Raw genomic sequence first — 17,855 nt, forward strand, 5'->3', positions numbered from 1 at the left:
CAGAGTAAAACTTGTGCAATAGCACACATTTGGTTTCCCTCATGCCCTTTTCCTGTTCTGAATAACATCTTTCTTTTTATAACTTCTAACCAAACAACCTGCAACAAACATTAACATCTGAGCAAATCAACACAGAAAAATCCACTATTGTTAACTTTGTTGGGAGGACCTTCCCAGCTGGTTTAGGCGTGCTTCAGAGCTCGTCAAAACGTGGCCCAGTACAAGCACTTTCTTGGGAAAGCCATCACAGCCTGAGCAAGCAGTTCCAGTCAGCTCTTCCTAAGTGAAAATACATAAAGAAGGACGCTCCAAGTGAACTGCTGATTCCAGAGTCCCAGCTCTTGAAAGCCTCAACAAGTTGTTCTTACTCTCAACAAACCAAACACTTCTCTCTGCACTATGCTGCAGCCTCCAAGTGACAATGCAATTGCCAAGCTGAACAAAGAGGCTCCAGCATTCATTATTAAGTAACCATTAAGTGAGAGCAAAGTAGTGCTGCATGTCAAAGCTCACAAAGTTTTCAAGTTGAGCTGAACATTTCTTTGCCTCATCTGTCAACATTATCTTGGCTTTCTCACTTGTACCCATAAGTCGTCTAGTACCTTCCCAACGCTATATAACTGGCTCATCATGACCTCAGTGTCACATTCCTTATTCCCTTGGCTTCAGAAAGAGGATGCACAAATGCAGGGGGGGAAAAATGCAACCAAAAAACAGTTTGGGGAGGAGTGACCGTGTGGTCCTTTCAGCTAGCTGCTGTACTCCTGGAGGAGTGATGACGTGCCCTTTTTACCACAAGAACAGATACGTTCCCTTTGTTCTGCTCCTGCCTAGGAGAAAGATCTACTTCCAGATGATTTAGTAGAGGTTCAATCAAACTGGTATACACCAGTGAATCTCCGAAATTATTTACAGATTCTCCTTCTGGAGGAGATAAATGATGGACTGACCTACATTAAGAAGCTTTAAAACCAATTCCAAATGCACTCAATAAGGAGTAAGTAGTCCATATAAACCCCTTTTCTTTGTAAGTACCTCAAGAGGATAAGTACTGCTGCTCAGTCCAGCCAGCAGGAAATTTCTGAAGGAATAATGGAATCATTCACCAATTCATGGCCTTATGGACTAACAGCACCTACCCAGAAAGATACAGGGCAAAGCAGACTTACTGAGAGTATCTGGAGCACACAAAGTACTGACATCTGAGGATAAACTACAGGAAATTTTCACATACCCCTTAGCAGAACAATTAGCAGAGTGTTTTTCGAGCCATTGGCATCATCTGAAGCACTGAGAAATTAATTTTAGTTAGTGATATGGAAACGAGATGAAAATCTGTCTACTATTTGCTTTGGTGATTTCCCTTGACATTACAGACAGCTACTTTGCCCACTGAGCTACGGCAACGTGCAGGCTCTACACCAGCACCGTGCCGTAGCTTTGTTACTTGTCACATTCACGTCATACAAATCACAGAATATCAGTATTAATGCAAAGAAGCAGACAAGCAGGCATGGTGTGAGACAACAGAAACAGTTCGAAAGAACCTGCAACAGCATGAAGTGGATAATATTTTCAGGCATTTAAGAAAGTTAGTAGAAAATGACTACTGTACCTTGTTGGTGATTTATGAGCTTTTCAGATAATTAGGACAGAGATAAAGAAAGAAGAAAAGAAAATAGAAAGTTAAGAGATTTGTCTTCAATAATCCACAGATATACAAATTTCAGCCTATATTGTTAACCCATTAATATATGCCATTCAATCTATGCATCTGGCTGATATAAAATATACCCATTGGATTCAAGCAGTTAAACTTTGAAACTGTGCACCCACAATTTAGTATATATCCAGTTCCAAAAGAGATGCATTTTAGAACTGATTACAAATTCAAATATCTCAGGTTGACTTTCAAATAAATACAACATTGTTATTGTAAGTGTGCTTTCATTTGGAAAATGTGACTGACTTGCTTCTCTTACTTGTTTGTTTTTGCAAGGCATAATGTACATTAGGCATTCCTTAATGCTGCACTGTCTGAAATGTGTAACTGCTTAAAAAGTAAATATCAATTAAACTCAAAAGTTCTGCCCCATAAACACTTGGCCAAACGTTAAACCATATATTCACTTCTTTGAAAAAGACAAAGGAACAACCCCGGCTGTTATTCTTTAAAAGCTTTATGCCGAGCACTTAACTTGTCTACAAAGTTCCCTACTTACTGTCCTTCCCTGTCCTCCAGTGATTTAATTTTATCAGAGCCTACCACGCCAGACAGGCTCCCAACTTCTCCATGTGACAAGTGAGAAGACTTGTGGAGCTGAGCCAGAATCTGCCAACTGTATATAAATATGAATTTGTTTCTTACAGCTAATTCTGGCGGCGGGTACTTCACCAATAGCACAGACATTATCTTTACCTTCAGAAAATTATGTCCAAACCAGAAAGGCATACCTTCAGTTGAGATGTCTGAGCTGCTTTTATGTTCATTCAGAACAGACTTTCTGAAGCAACAGAGGATAGGAAGCAAGACAACAGCATCATTTACAACAGCACTGATGACTCAGCTTTCACTCATACTACACCTTATCCTACTGGCTTCTTCTCTTACTGGAAGGAGAACAAAGGGGGTTTGCTGAGTAACTTATTCCTGAGTCCATTATTTCTCAGCATGAGTAAGACAGCTGAATTTGCCTTTTCACGATCATAGCATTTTTCATTTCTCAAAGCACATTCAATTAAAAACAAAAGTGCAGTTGCTTATAGCTGAGCGTTCTGAGGCACCCATCATGGAAAGGAAAAGCCCCTGTCCAGGTTCAGAGAAGACTGTGTACAAAGACCATTGGAAAACTGTGACTCCCATCCTGAAATCACACTTACAGTGTCCAGGTGTGTTCGCTGATGCTTTGCACGGTCACTGGAGTTGCTGAAGGCTTTCTGGCAGCCTGGATGCTGACACAGGTACGGCTTCTCCCCAGTGTGACTTCGGAGGTGAATCTTAAGGTTCTCAAGCCTAGAAAATGCCTTGTTGCACCCTTCAAACTGGAAAAAAAAAAGTCATAAAAAATGGTTGTAAAGCAGTATTAAATAAACCATGTGCAGCCACAATGAGAACAGTGTAAGATCCAAGCTGGACGTGTAATAAATCAACCAACATTCAAACATCTGTTGAAATTTATGGATGAAACACAACATTTTGTGCTGCTCATTTAATCTGTCACTGAAGACATGGTGTGTAGCTCAACAATAATACATGGGTTATAAATATCCCACACGTTCTGTCTGAAGTACAGAACCCTTAAAGACACGATGCCAGTGTAGAAAACTCAAAGAGAGAACAAGTGTTCTGATGAGCTCTCTCAGATGTTAATTGGCACAGGAACCACTGCGGGCAATAACAATTAGCTGCTACAGAGAGAGCAGGAGGAGCTGTTTGTGGTGGGTAAACCTGGTTTCAGATGTCTGAAATGCAATACACTGAAGTGCATGAGCACAGACTATTACAAGACCTGAGCCATTTGAAGATCAACCTGAAGGACCTCTGCTGTCATTCTGCACCCTTTTCTTTACCAGCTCTATCATTAAGATCTGTTCTCAGCGTTTATACAGCCAGCCAGTAACCTGAGCAATTCTGAGCTCTTAAGCACCCGTTTCATTAAGGAACTTAGCAATAAAATGCTGCACAGTATTCATAACCAAACTAGCTGTTTCAAATTAAATTGGAATAAATAAATAAATAAAATTTCAAACCATTAGGCCAAGGAAAGCTATGCATTGATAGCTGCTAAGTTTCACTGTTACAGTGTTGCAGATGCCTATTTATCTGCAGAGAGGTACTACCTAGGATGGGCTTTGAGGATGAACTCAGGTGAGCACATGTATATCGCATTCATGCACCAGCAAACTCAAAGCATGCACTCTGATACTTACACATGCTCACAAACACTTCCATGCACACATACTCAACATGTGTATGTTCTGACTCAGATTTTGCATTCAGCATTGCAGGCACAGGGGTGGGAAGTAAGAGCAGGTGGAGATGCTGTAATCTGGAGGCACCTGGCCTCCTGGTACCCAATAAAGGCAATTCTGGCTGCTGCTAAAGAAAGGTCCCTCACTTCCTGCTCAGATCTGGGTGTGTCTTAAGCATCTGAACAAAGTAATTTGTATTCTCAATGCAGTGCATCATTTCACAGACTGTGTTCTGTCTCTAGATGGAGATCAGCTCTGCACTCAGGAGATAAAACACATCAATGCACTCCAGCAAACAGACACCCCCACAGAGGGTTTCCAGACAAACTGCAAACTTCTGCCTTTCTCAGTCACTTATACACTATGGTTTTTACCATCCTAAATAGTACTAAAAATCTGGCAAAGGATTCAGATCGATGCACTGAAATGTGCAAATATAATAGAGTGCCAAAGACAACCTCTGGATTTACTGTGCCGAGGTGCTGAAGACCTTTTCCTCTTTGTGAACCAGATCACTTTCTTTTCTTATCACTACATTTCTTCACACTTCTCTGATCAGTGTAGTGCCCACACAGTTATATCATCCCCTTAGAACAAACATCCCTTTCAGCTCAGTGGAGCAGCTCTTCTCAGTTTTTCTCACTGATAGTTGACTACGAGGCAGCTGGAGATCAGACCTCGAGTTATTCAGGCAGCAAACTTTGCCCTTCAGCTCTTCATGCTCTCTCACTTGCACATGCAATTCCTCATCCCCTACCTGAGCAGTCACCCCCAACACTATTGTAAGCCCTTATGACATGCTTTTGCCTCTCAAGAGAACCTACTCCCAAGGGCTCACAGGTTCTGACAGACAAAGCCTCAAAAAAAAAGCATAGCTTGGTAAAACGTCACATAACAACACTCCTTGTTAATGGGTCCTTAGCAGACCTTATAGACTGCTGGTACCAGAATCCCTACCGTGACACCCTACAACCTGATCCTTCTTACCCACCATCTCAGGGCTGGAGAGAGCTGTTAGCACACAGAAGGCATTTCTCAGCTGTTCAGTCACGAAGCTCAGTACATTTAGCTTGCGGATTATCAGTCTTCAGCTTTATATCTACAGCCTAATGCAAAGTAGGAAAGTATGTAGAATAGTCCAAACTAATTAGGGGTCCAGCTTCATTCCCATTGATGTCAGTAGCAAAAATTCCAATGGCAAATGTCCTAAAACATCTAAACACAAGCATAATTTGAAACACATGAGAGTGCACATGTTTAAGAGTTTGCTGGATCAGGACTTAAGGAAGAGAAGGAACAGGCCCTACCATAAATGCTCAGAGCTACAGCAATACTCTTACTGTGGTCAGCAGCCTTTTTTTGGTGCTAATGCAGAATCTCAAGATTATATAGTAGCAACACTCACTCACTACATATGCCTGGACCTCGGTGGCTTTTCTTAATTATTTTATTTACTAATCTTTATTAATTGTATTATCTAGCTCAATTATGCTGGATAACTTGTAATGGGGTACTACTCCAGCTTCCTCAAGCACCAGAATCCCTACAGTGACAGCCTACAACCTGATCCTCCTCCTCAAACAACCACCAGGAAGAGCCACCAGTCCCTGCCGTGTCTAAGTTCTGACTACAAAGAACAAATGTTCAGTTTCCAAAGGGCTTCAGGATGGCGAGAGCTATCTGACCAACTGAGAAGGCTACTGACAGTATCTCCCAGACATCTGGCCCCAATCTGTCATTGCATAATCCTACAATTTTAAACATTTTGTTGGTGTTTGATGCCTTTGATAACAGTAACAACCACTGCATGAGCCTCAAAGTCTGTAAAAGTCTACATGCTCTTAAGCAAGTTCATCTCTTAAAAACTAATTATACTGCCATTAGTACTTTTGTCTTTATTGTGAGCCTGTTAATGTGCTCTTCAGACACTGCTATGCACATCTGAGTACAGACTCAAAACAATGCCACATGATTGCAATAAATAGCGTGATGTAATTACTGGATTTTATAGCTAATGTGATTTTAGAATCAGGCTTCTACAAGGAAAAAAAGTGCTGTAGAAATGTACGGGACTAAATGAGCTCAATGCCAGATGGAAATACGTGCATTATCTTTATTTTACACTACAGTCTCACTGGAATATAACCGCCGCAATATCAGGCATTTCAAAGGCATATTTATGAAAACACTGAATTATCTCACGGTGATCTAAACACATCACAATTTTCCTAACAAAACTATTTAATCTAATAACTGTAATTGCTTAAAATGCTTTTTTTCTTTGCTTCCACATCGTGCTTTGACTGCACCTGAGAATGCTGCCACGCAGAAATAACAGCATATCCCCACGAGGGCTTATATTATCAAATGTTTACCGTTTTCATAAGCATATTTAATCACAGTCATGTCTAGAATATCTGTCAGTGGTGCAGATCAGAAGAAATAAACTACAAACTGAACAGCTCAGACCATAAGGTGAAGCAATAGCTGACATTTTCTTAGGAAATGAGTTATGACTGAAAAAGAGAAGCCTTCACAGTCGTAGTGCTAAATAGGTCCAGTGTGCCATTAGAGAAAGCTCATTAATATACACCTCTGCTCTCTGCTGCAAGATCTGTTAAACAAGCTGCCTTTTATTTATAGGCCTAAAAGGGAAAGAGCAGGTCATATTGGCTGTTGACATCTCAGACAGCCCACAGATGGAAAACCCAAAACATTTCATTCCAAAGCATTTAATACTATCAATAGGAAATCTTATGTCTGGTCAAAACATCTACAGGCCTTATGAACATTGTGAAATGTTCTTTCTTTCCAGCTGATTACAAAATTGGGAAAATTTTATTGGAAAACACGTTATGAGAAAAAGGATCTTGTGAGGCTGTGTGTCCCTTCTGGAGGGGAGGAAACAGTCACACCACTCTTAAAATAGCATCAATGTTTGAAGCACACTGAGTCTAATGTTGGTAACGTGGCAGGAGGCACACGAGGCTCCAATTTGTTACAAATGTCAGTAACTTAAGTACTCGAGTCCATACATCCAACACCAGAATCCAAAGATCTGATTTGGAGATTTGCTTTTTCTAGCAAACACCTGACTGGATTAATTTTTAATTCTCTATAGTAGCTATACAACGTAAAGGAAATACTTGCTCATAAGCAACATGACTCATGCGAGGAACTCCATTAAACTGAACAGAACTATCTGCGTGCACAAAAAGTAACCCGTAGGACTGAGCTCCTTCCCAAAGAATCCCAGCACAGTCCACCCTGTCACAGACTTCAAGTGGTAGGTGCTGCTTTTCTCACTCTGCACTAACAACCATGGAGGAGAGCAGTACAGGCACAGTGGGACCCGACAATTTCTGGGTTTTTTTTTTGGAAGTCTGAACAATTTATGTTTGCAAAGTGACATTTCCCCATGATACTGCATTTGATAGGTATAATTCTTGTATTAATTATATTATAAACAAGCAGTTTGGGCTTCAGCCACATCACACCAGCAATTGTACAGTGAAGGACAAGAAAAGGTAAAAGGTTTCATAGTGAGAAATCCAAGATTATCAGCCATGGTACAAACACAGTGCATCTTTCATGCTGTTGGCTTCTAAAGGTAATTACAACTAATCATGTGACATCAACACACTGTACAGTGGCAATTCTTTTGGCTACTTATTTGTTCTTAGACTGGTTGCCTAACTAATGTGAAACTGGGAAATACTGGTGAAATGAAGGCCCTGAAGTCTGCATTCCTGCACTCCCCCCCCATAATAGGACTTATAGGTGCACAAGGAATACAGACCTGGCCCACAACAGTCACATTTAAGCCAACAGCCTTCCAACAGCAAACAGGGCTGATTCTGCATGTGAGGTGACCTCCACACACAAGCAGACCTCCCTGACTGCCAAATCCTACCTGTGAGCATCCCCTGAGATGGGGTTCCTCTGCTCTCTGTGTCACCACCCGAGGTAGTGCTACATGTTTTGGCTCTCAAAAGTCTTCTTCATGTAATTGAAAATAACCACGTCAGGAAAGGTGGGAATGCCGTTTGGAACACTGAAATCTTCCTAGATTTATTTCCTCTTGTACCCAGTGAGCTAGCAGAGCCGGCAAAAGCCAAAATAACTGGGAAAGTACCAAAGCATCCTATCATTTTCACAACACCCTGTTGCCAGTCCTGAAATCTTTCTTGTCATCCTTCTTTAATCAAGCAGAAGGATAAACATTTGTCAAAACAGGAGTACATGCATTTACTTGCCTCAACATATGAGAACGAACCGGCAAAGTTGGGGATCTCTTTCTATCAGAAGCATGACAGCCACAAATTCTGCCATAAGGTTTTGCTAAATATGTCATTTGGAAACTAAACAATTTTCTGAAACCTCATTACAGTTGGACTGAATGCAGTATTATGGCTTGCAGGCAAAAATAACATCGCATGGAGCAGCGGTTTAAAAAACAGAATGCAAAATTCATACGGTCGTGTAATAAGCAAAGATGACCCCTCTTCCAAAATCTACATGCCGGTCCCTTGATTTCCTCCTGTCTAATTGGGAAGCTATTATGTACTGGGATTTTTGGAATAGCTTGCAACTTATTTGAAATTAAAGAACAACATGCAATCCAAGATTCGCCGCTCCAATATCTGAAGCCAGATCTGCTTCTTACTGGGACAAAACTAAAATTGAACAAAATCAATTAAAAACCTTCTCCAGCTGTGCCAGCAAGGAACCATAAAGAGAAGAAACACGCTAGTTCTCTCCAGTTCTTCGAGATGGTTAAACAAGTAATACAGCTTCCTACACAAAACCTCAAACTCTGCTCCTCCATATCAGTAAATCACTATGTTAACCAACTGTGAAAGAAAACATTTTAATTCCAGTTTGCATCTATTTACACCTATTTCAGCTGAAAGATTAATGAAACTCGGTCTTAAGCTCTTGCCCAGTGAGACACACAGCAGACAGATCTTTGCAGAGCAGATTTCATTGACGGGCACTCACAACTGACCTGCAGGATCAGAGTGAAGAGACGATTTGCTTAAAACACTGAACGCAGCACAAGGACTGCAGCGTTGTTTATGTGAACTCCGCAGTTGCAATTAAAGAGAAAAAAAGAGCAAAGGACAACGGCAAGAATGGGAAAAAAAAAAAAAGTCATTACAAAAAGAAGAAAAAACACCCCCAAACTTATAGCTGATTAGCATAGCGTAGCATCTTAAAAGGCCAAAATACCACATGTGTGGCATGTTACAAAAGAAGATTAAAATAAAGGAAAAAATATCCAGAGAACCATGAAGTCTCAAAACATCTGGAGTTTTATAGTAACAAGCAGGAAAAAATCAAAAACATAATTGAAAAAAGTCCACTGTGATACATTATTATACAATGAAGCTTAATGGAATTGAAAGGAGAAGAGATGAAAAGGAAAACGAGGGGGGGGAAGGAATAAAAGAACCAAGAAAAGGCATGGCATTCATATTCTAAAGATGTCACTGAGGGTTTTTATCCCAGTTATTAAAAATTACACACCCTGCTTCTGTGAGCCGGGCGAGTAACGTGCTGAGCGCTCTCTTTCAAGCAAAGCACTGCACGCCTGCTGGGAGTTCATCAGCCCGTTTGTACCCGGTGTGGGGGCACTTCACACTCCCAGCTCCTTGAGAGAGATCTGCAAAGAGAATGGCAGACAAGCTGCCCGCCCTGCTTTACATTCTGAGTCCAATGGCAGATTTGAAGAGAGGCAGGATGAACACATCAATTAGAAATGCTTGCTAAAAACAATGCACGCTCTCAGGAATTGGGCAAACAATCTTACGCTGCGATTTTGGCATCAGAAACTAAAATCAACATTAATTGAAGTATTTTGAATGTATTCGCTAATAAATACTTCTATGGAAGACTGCAATGAAAAGTTTCCTTTTTTTTCTCATATTTTTCTCCTTTCTTAATGATCCAGCAAAAGCAGAGAAAAATCTACACATTATCCAGTCTGCCTTTGTAATGTGCTAACAGTGTGCCTATAAACAAAGTTTTCCATGCACCACAGAAACAGGTCTTTCATTAGATCTGTGCCCTGTTTGTTCCCCAACACGGTGAGATCATGGGCACGCATCAAGCCCCGCCTGCAGCCAGTATGGTGTAAGCCAGCAACAGCAAATGTCCACCCCCCCTGCTGTCATCCTGCTTTGAGCTGGGATAGACCATCCTCAACTACTATTTCTTTTTAAATGCAGGGAAACCCATCTCATATCCTTTTTATGACCGATAGATATGGTTTATAGTAATAGTAACATCATCACAGCTCACAAAGCTACTCCTCAGCAGGCCAAAGGCAGGAGGATCTTGTGGGAGAGAACAGATCTACAAGAGGAAATTTCTGGCTACAGCTAACTGAATTAGCAAAGCACAACCAAGATCTTGTCCTGATACACACCAGCCCATGAGTCCATCATGATGGACTCTGTGCCTAGGACTCAAGAGGAAGTATTGAATCAAGATTTGGCCAACGTACACACCAAAGCCTTTTGCTGCTGCTTACTTGTGGTCACCTACTACATCCTAGCAAGCTGAACGTGTCTCAGTATGACTAGTGATGATGCTCACTGAGCCCTGCTCCAGTTTCAGGTGTCGAAATCGCCTTCTGAAGGCTACTGTGAAGATGAGCTCTGTACGCACGAGCAGCCAGCATGGCAGCAGTGCCAGGTCCCTCCATTCTCTATAGCACTGTGGGATCCTTTGAATAAAAGGCAGTATAGCAGTGTTCTTTTCTCAATAGCACTTAATGTTTTCCCACAGTCTTATTGTTTACAGGGAGTTTAGCAAGGCACTTCACTAATTTAAAATAGATTGTATCCCACATGGGTGGATAACAATAACACATATTGGTGAATCATATGGCTTTCAAATGATATGTATGAAAAAGAAGTGCTACACATTGTCTAAAATTTTATTGTGTGAAACCACAGCACTTAGCTCCCTACCAGCTGTGTCAACAATTCAGCGTAATAAACTATACAATTGTAGAATAACAGCAAGGTTGGTTCTAGAAGTGAAAAGCCAAGATTAAAGTATATGCCCTGGGAAAATGTAAATGAATAGAGATGAACAACATTTCAAGGTGAGAATGACCGGCCTTCCAAATCATATGACTTCACTAAGTATAGATCCCACAGTCACAGGTTGCCATCTAGAACCTTAAGAGTAAACTGGATTATACGCATGAAATGGTTTTTAGAGGGGAGGAAGCACAGGCTTTGATACCTGAGGAGAGCGGTGCGCTACACTTACATTGCACGGCTGCAGCAGAAGCATCCTAACTCACTACAGACTTCACATGCATGGCACTCTTTAAAAGGCAATGAGGGTAAGAACCTTGCACAGATTTGCTTCCCAGGCTCAGGTCAGGCACACACAGCACAGTTCCTGAGGACGCTGCAGACGTACCTGGCCCAGGGCAGCCTGCACACAGCACGGCTCAATGAGCCGGGCTCAAGTAACAATGGCTCCAAATTGAGCTGCCTCACATTATTTTAATATGCTGCTATATAAATAAATAAATGGCTGAATAAAAGACATTTTCTAAGCTAATATTTTGAGGGAAAACTGGAAATGGAACTCAACGGAAATAGGTTTTAAATTGAAATGTTGAACCGTAGCCCAGAAATGACAAGAAAATTAAATTTCTTTCTTTTTTTTTTTTTCCTGAACCCCAATAAAACAAAGTCTTAAACACTTCTCCACAGACCGCAGTTCTGAAAGCAATGAAATTATGTTATTGTCATGCATGATTATCCAACGTTTAGAAGGTATCTGCAGAGGTTTTCCTGAGAGTTATACCTCCGTCCTGTAACCTTGCAGGAAACCACAATCACTTCTGTGCCTTACGTGAAGGACTTCGAAATGAAAGTGCCTCAGAATCAAATACGAGCAGCTTTCAACATGTGCATTTAATCTTTCTAGGTTAAGAAACACCCTGTGGCCACCACACTAAAGAACTGAAAACGTAAATTGAAAAAATTATATCCATATGATTAAGTAAGATTCTTAAAGAGAAACATGTTGTTAAGTACTTCATTGAGAATAAAATGAAATGCAGTAAAATAGAAGCTATTTGGAATAAATCACTGACGCACATGCTTTCTATGCAAAATGGCAGCGTTTGGTTCTGAGCAGACATCTGGAGCAAATTAGCATTATGTTGAAAATAATATAAAATTAAAACATTTAGTTTTGGCTTCTAAAATTAAATACAAAAATCAGAGACCAATGTTGTGCTGGACAACTGGCCTTGTGACTTCGATAGCAAGAGTTTGTTTTGTTTTTTAAGTTGTTTATGCCTCCTATCATTGTACTTGGAGCCCTGACATATCCAGATGCTATCTGTGCACCAGCAGCAGGCAGAACATTGCCTCTCAGCCTGCTGCTGAGTCCCTGCACTGCAGGATCACATTGTGGAGGCCAAGGCCAAGCGTGGACCAGAGCAGGTTGGGTAAAAACAAGAGGAAATGACCCCAAACCATTGGCAAAACTCAGACCATGCCCCAGCCAAACCCTCCTGGGAGCTTGTATAGATTTCAATTGTACATTTGCATGCTGACTCTGCACTTCTTGGCTCTGGGGAGCTTTCGGGGTTGATGTACTGAAGGTGCTGGATGACTCTGAGTCTTTGTGGGGCTCCTCTTATGATACACCAACAGGGCTCTGGGGAATCCAGCTTTCCTGCAGAAGATCAGCAACTGAAAACACTGCAAAAGAATGCCAGACACAACCCACCTTCAGGTAGTTTTGCTATTGTACCTTCATGCTTTCAATTACTTCCCTCAGCATTTAAAACAAACAAAAAAAATCACAAGCAACGAACACTTTCCCTTATTTTACATTTATACTGCAGAAAGTCTGAATATAATCTCTTTATAGTATGATTTATCTCCTTTCTGATGTATTTGGGGATATGCCAACCCTGCCACCTGCTCCTGGACTTCCTTTAAGGTAGCCCTGTCTTTCAACATGAAACACAAATTGGATGTGCACAGACTTGCTCCTGCACTTTGCAGTGTAAACACCTGCACATATGTTTTAAATAGCCTCACACCTCTATATGTAAAAAATTTCAGACACCTGTGAATTGGGCTTTAAATAGCCCCACTGGGTTTTGTGGACAGAGAATAACTTCCAGGTGCAGATGAATAAGGTTACTTCAAGGGGCAACAGAGAGCGTCCAATGTGAGTTTATATAATACTGCATTTCCAAATTTGAAGCAACAATCTTCACATTTGCCGTTTCTGTGACTCAGTTGCCTACAGAACTGGGACATAAGTACACTTGTATTGCTATGGATTCACTAATGCACCTTGAGATCTTCACACCGTGTTCTTCAAACAATTGCACAGGAAATGCTAATTTCCTATTCCAAAATGTTGGCCTGCTTTGGCCCAGCATTTATTCACATAGAATAAACATGTCCATTATGCTCTTCTATGTGAATAAAGGCTGAAAACACTGGATACATCTGCCGTATGATTTTGAAACTAAATGTAGTGGAGCAAGGAAGATCTGGAAGGATGAAGACAAAGAATAACAACCTCTGGGAGGACAAGACCAAACGCTGACTAAGTTACAGGGCAGGGAAAGACATGCTGCCAACAGAGGACACCCAGTGATTTCAGGCAGCATGATGGACAAATTAATGGTATCACTCTTGATTTCACCCTGGGGCCACTAAGAAATTCAGAACAGCGCAGAAAACCAAGATGGAGAAATGCTGAGCAATCTGTGCAGCACACTGCACTCACTGAACAGGAACCCATCTGAAACTGGAGCCCAGGATGGGGCCAAAGGAAATCACAGAGAGGGCACAGAATTCTCACTCTGCTTCTGAACTCTGCTCACACTGCAGAACATAGTACCAACTTGGATGCGCAAGCCTACTTCTGCTTGAGAGCAACCAAGTCTGCATACCTAAACACTGACGTCAAGCAGCACAAAACACCCCATTTTTGTCAATATTTTCTTTGGTTCTCCACTGACTTTTTTTTTTTTTTTTTTTTTTTAACCATGACTAACAGATGATTTTCCCTCAAAACTTACCATGACAATATCAAGCTCTTTAACATATGAGTACAGCCCACAGGCTCTCTGAGTTTAAGTGAGCTCTGGCACAATAGCAGCATGGAGGATGTACTCAGCCACAGAAGATTGCACCAGCAGATTGCCACAGACGCATCTGTCACCCTCCATAGCCACGTGCACTGAACTTCAGCAAATGACATCAGCAATAGCAGGAAATGACCTTCCATTGGCACGCAGGAAAGGTTTGGCCAACTGAAAAGAGCCTTTAAGATTGACGAGCAAAACCATCCTCACCATTAGGTTGGCCTTCACCACCAATCAGTTGAACCTTCTTGCTACTTGGCAAGCGAATCAGATGTGGCTTTATTCCTTAAGAACCTTGCAACCGTTTCTTAAGTCCTCTCCCCCTGTGTCAGAATCAGTTCTCTCAGCATATAAAACATTCTGGTGTTGATCAGAAAAGAGAAAAAGTATATTTGCACTGTTGTGGCAGAAAGGATGCTTTCCCAGGGCAGCGTCTGCAGGGAATATCCAGCATTATGTCTAGTTGCCAACCTGAAGGCTATAGCCACAACCTCAGCTGCAACCTCTCAATCTAAACCTCAAGAATGCCATGTAGTTGGGCAGCACAGACTGCTCTCCTCTCAGGATCACAGCATGAATCTGAATCACCCTTGCCATTTATATCCCATTTTTCCCTCTTACAGTGGAATGGAGAAGGTGGTAAAAATCTGACAGGTGTGTGAAGTCATCTTTGCTCCTCCAGACAATGAAAAACCTACCCTAAAGACAAATGAGAACAGAAAGCCATCCTCTCCTGTACTATTTCAGAGCTGTTCTGATTCCACCAGCACAACTCCTTCAGGCAGGATGCGGAGCTTTCTGGAGAGCCATCATCAATGGGTCTGCTCTGAAAACAGCAGTCTGGAAGCGGCAGCATCTCACTCCAAAGGTCTGCTTTGCTCACTGATTAACAACAATTCCTGAATTCCTGGTTTCAGCACAGACTGCCTGTCAGCTGCAAGGTGGGCCAGCTCACTCCACGGACCTTGAAAGCAGTCAGGGCTCAATGGCAGCATGGAGCAGCAGGATTTCCTGGCTGGATTTGACCAAATGAACCTTCTTACAGTGATGAAGGAAGAACAGCTCAGGGCAAGCATACTGCCAAACTAAGTGGAAGGAAGATATTATTCTACTTTGCCCAAGAGAATTTAATTCCTGAATCCATTCACCTGTTGTTCTGTGAAGCCACTTTAGCAAAGGTAGTTTGGGTGCTAACTCACAGGACTGCCCGCTTCTGCATATAAACCCACTGGCAAAGAGTCCAGCACCACAAGGAAAAGCAAAACCCACAGGTACCACACACAGTGTCAAGAAAACCAAACTCTCACCACTTCTCCCGGGATACCCTCTGCCTTTCTCCCTTTAGTTCTGGGGTTGGACACTAAGCAGAAAGTTGACACAGTTGTCCTAGAAACAAACCCAAAGGAATTTTATCTGATATCTTAAAGTGACAGCAAATAAAACCAAAGCGTTTTTATGCCAAACACAACAGTCCAGCTCCAAATACACACTAACATTTAGGGGGAGGATGGGATCTGGAGTCAAGAACCACAGTAAGTTGAAACTCTCTTTTGGTGCTTTTAATTCCACTGAGAAGTCGTGAAAAACTGGTAAATCTAAACCCTACACGTAACATAATACTGGCCAAATTTCATGCCCCTCCCAGTGTTGGTCAGGTGTCTGGGATGTAAATGGCAACAATAGTGATGATAAACGAGATAACAAAGATGTGTAATTCTGTGTAGTGAAGAAAAGTTATTATGGTCCACTTTTTGCTGTTGGCACTGTTCAATACTGGTATTTAGCCACAAAGGAGCTTATTGCTATGCATCTGCAATCTGTCAGAAACAGTTCTCAATTGAAACACACAGTTACTGCTATTCTTTGATCTACTGTTGTGTATGGGACTTTATACTGTTTGTGCACACAGCACTCTCCTAACTGGGAAAAGCGTGTGCTCTTGTAACACAAGGGCCGTACGCGCTCTGTGATGTCGTACACTGGTCAACTCCACTGGTCTTTTATTTTACTTCAGTCCCTTCAAGCAGACACCACCAGCACACAACACACATTATACAAGTTTCATCCAGTATAAAACCCAGCAACAACAGCAAAAAACCAAAGCCCTAAGAAATTTGAAGGTTTTCACGTGTTAGAACCTAAACAAAAACTCCTTTAGATTTAGTCCAAGATTTAGATAATGACTTTCTAATTAAATAAAAGCATCCGATTTGTTTATTTCCCCTCTTGTAAGGTTTTTGATGTGCCCCTTTTCTCTCCACCACAAGTTCATTTGAGAAAAGAAACTGAAGTTGGCTGAAGAGAACACAAAGAAATTCTTCTGATAAAACACACCCTTCAGCTCAACCCTCAACCACACCACACTTTCTATTTAGCGGGTGTAAAGTATGTTTGATATAATTAAAGATGATTTTTCTTCTTTCCTTTTTACCCCGCATTTGTTTTCTTATTCATGTTTTCCAAGTTAACTTTGTTGGCCCTAAAAGGGTCAAAACCTTGTTTGTTTTGAATGAAAATGTAGATTCTGGCAGTCGGTTCTGTGCCAGAGGATCTGGGAGCTGGCATAGGATTCGGCCCATTGTATGAACACCTCTTAAGTGCCTGTCCCTGGTTTAATTATCTCACTTCCCTTTGACCTAGTAATTCCTATTTCAACACAAGTATTTATGGACTTATGTGTAAAAAGAGGGGAAAGAGATGTACGTACTTTTGAATCCATCCCAGTATGAAGCAATCATTCTCAATTAGCATGCCCCTTAGATGAATACAATAAGCTAGTGTTTTTCATTTCCCAATTTGTTTTGTTCCGTGCAAAGGGAATTAAAGAGATAAAGGACATACAAAGAACTGGTCCCAGATGCAGATGTAAAGCCCAGATTTGTTAATTGGTATGCTAGAAGGGCCAGGCTGGCCACCATTTCTAAGGCTTCAGATTGCTGTCTCCTAATTGTATCATTCTTTTTTTTTCTGCTTCTAGTTAAATATTAAACATCAAACTGGTTACTTGAGATGGCATCAAAAATACATAACTGCACCCCAACATTGTTCTACGATCACTAGTTGTAATGGCAAACAATAACTTATTTTAGCCATCACAATTAAGGGAACAAGATGTACTAAGCAAAACTTCTTAAACTTCTTTCCATTTCACTTCTAGAAACAGCAACTTGAAAGCATTACGCACACAGTTCTGCATGTTACCAATCTCTTGGCCCACCATCACCACACAGGCACTTCGGCACCAGCAGGAATTGTTGTCACCATTTGCTACCCCCTTTTGTTCATTCCTACTTTGTTTTGTAACCTCAGTTCAGCTCACAGAAGTGTTAGCAGAGTCACTCTCTGAACCAGAGCAGTGATTTTGTTAATTAAAATTAGAAAACATGAATTTTAATGAAGATCTACTGAATTCAAAGTGTAGAACCTGTAAACACAAGCAATAGAAAGGAGGGACAGCAACATTTAAACTCTGGCACATGAATGAACAGCCAGGAAAGAATTTTTCCAACCATGTGTCCAGAGTTCTGTTTTGCATGCACAGAGAACTGATGCTCAAGGTACTGCGGGACCAGCCCAGCCAGTGTTACAGGGCAGTAAGCAAAAGCATATACAACTGCAACCCAACTTTTCAAGCCAACACCAGCTCTCCAGTAAAACCACAGCCTGTCATAACGCCCTGCATCACCTCCTCTACACACCATGCAAACTGTGTCCCGTTAAGGCCTGACTTGTT

General features: G+C 41.4%; 1 protein-coding gene across 1 annotated transcript in view; it reads right to left on the reverse strand.

Annotated features, from left to right (window-relative positions):
* Window positions 1–17,855, reverse strand: part of GLIS1 (GLIS family zinc finger 1) — a 167,095-nt gene that overhangs the window by 33,481 nt on the left and 115,759 nt on the right. Inside the window, 1 exon segment of the mRNA XM_015870832.2 lies at window positions 2,881–3,042. Coding sequence (XP_015726318.1) covers window positions 2,881–3,042 — 162 coding nt within the window.

The sequence above is a fragment of the Coturnix japonica genome, chromosome 8 (genome assembly GCF_001577835.2).
Source record: "Coturnix japonica isolate 7356 chromosome 8, Coturnix japonica 2.1, whole genome shotgun sequence".
NCBI lineage: Eukaryota > Metazoa > Chordata > Aves > Galliformes > Phasianidae > Coturnix > Coturnix japonica.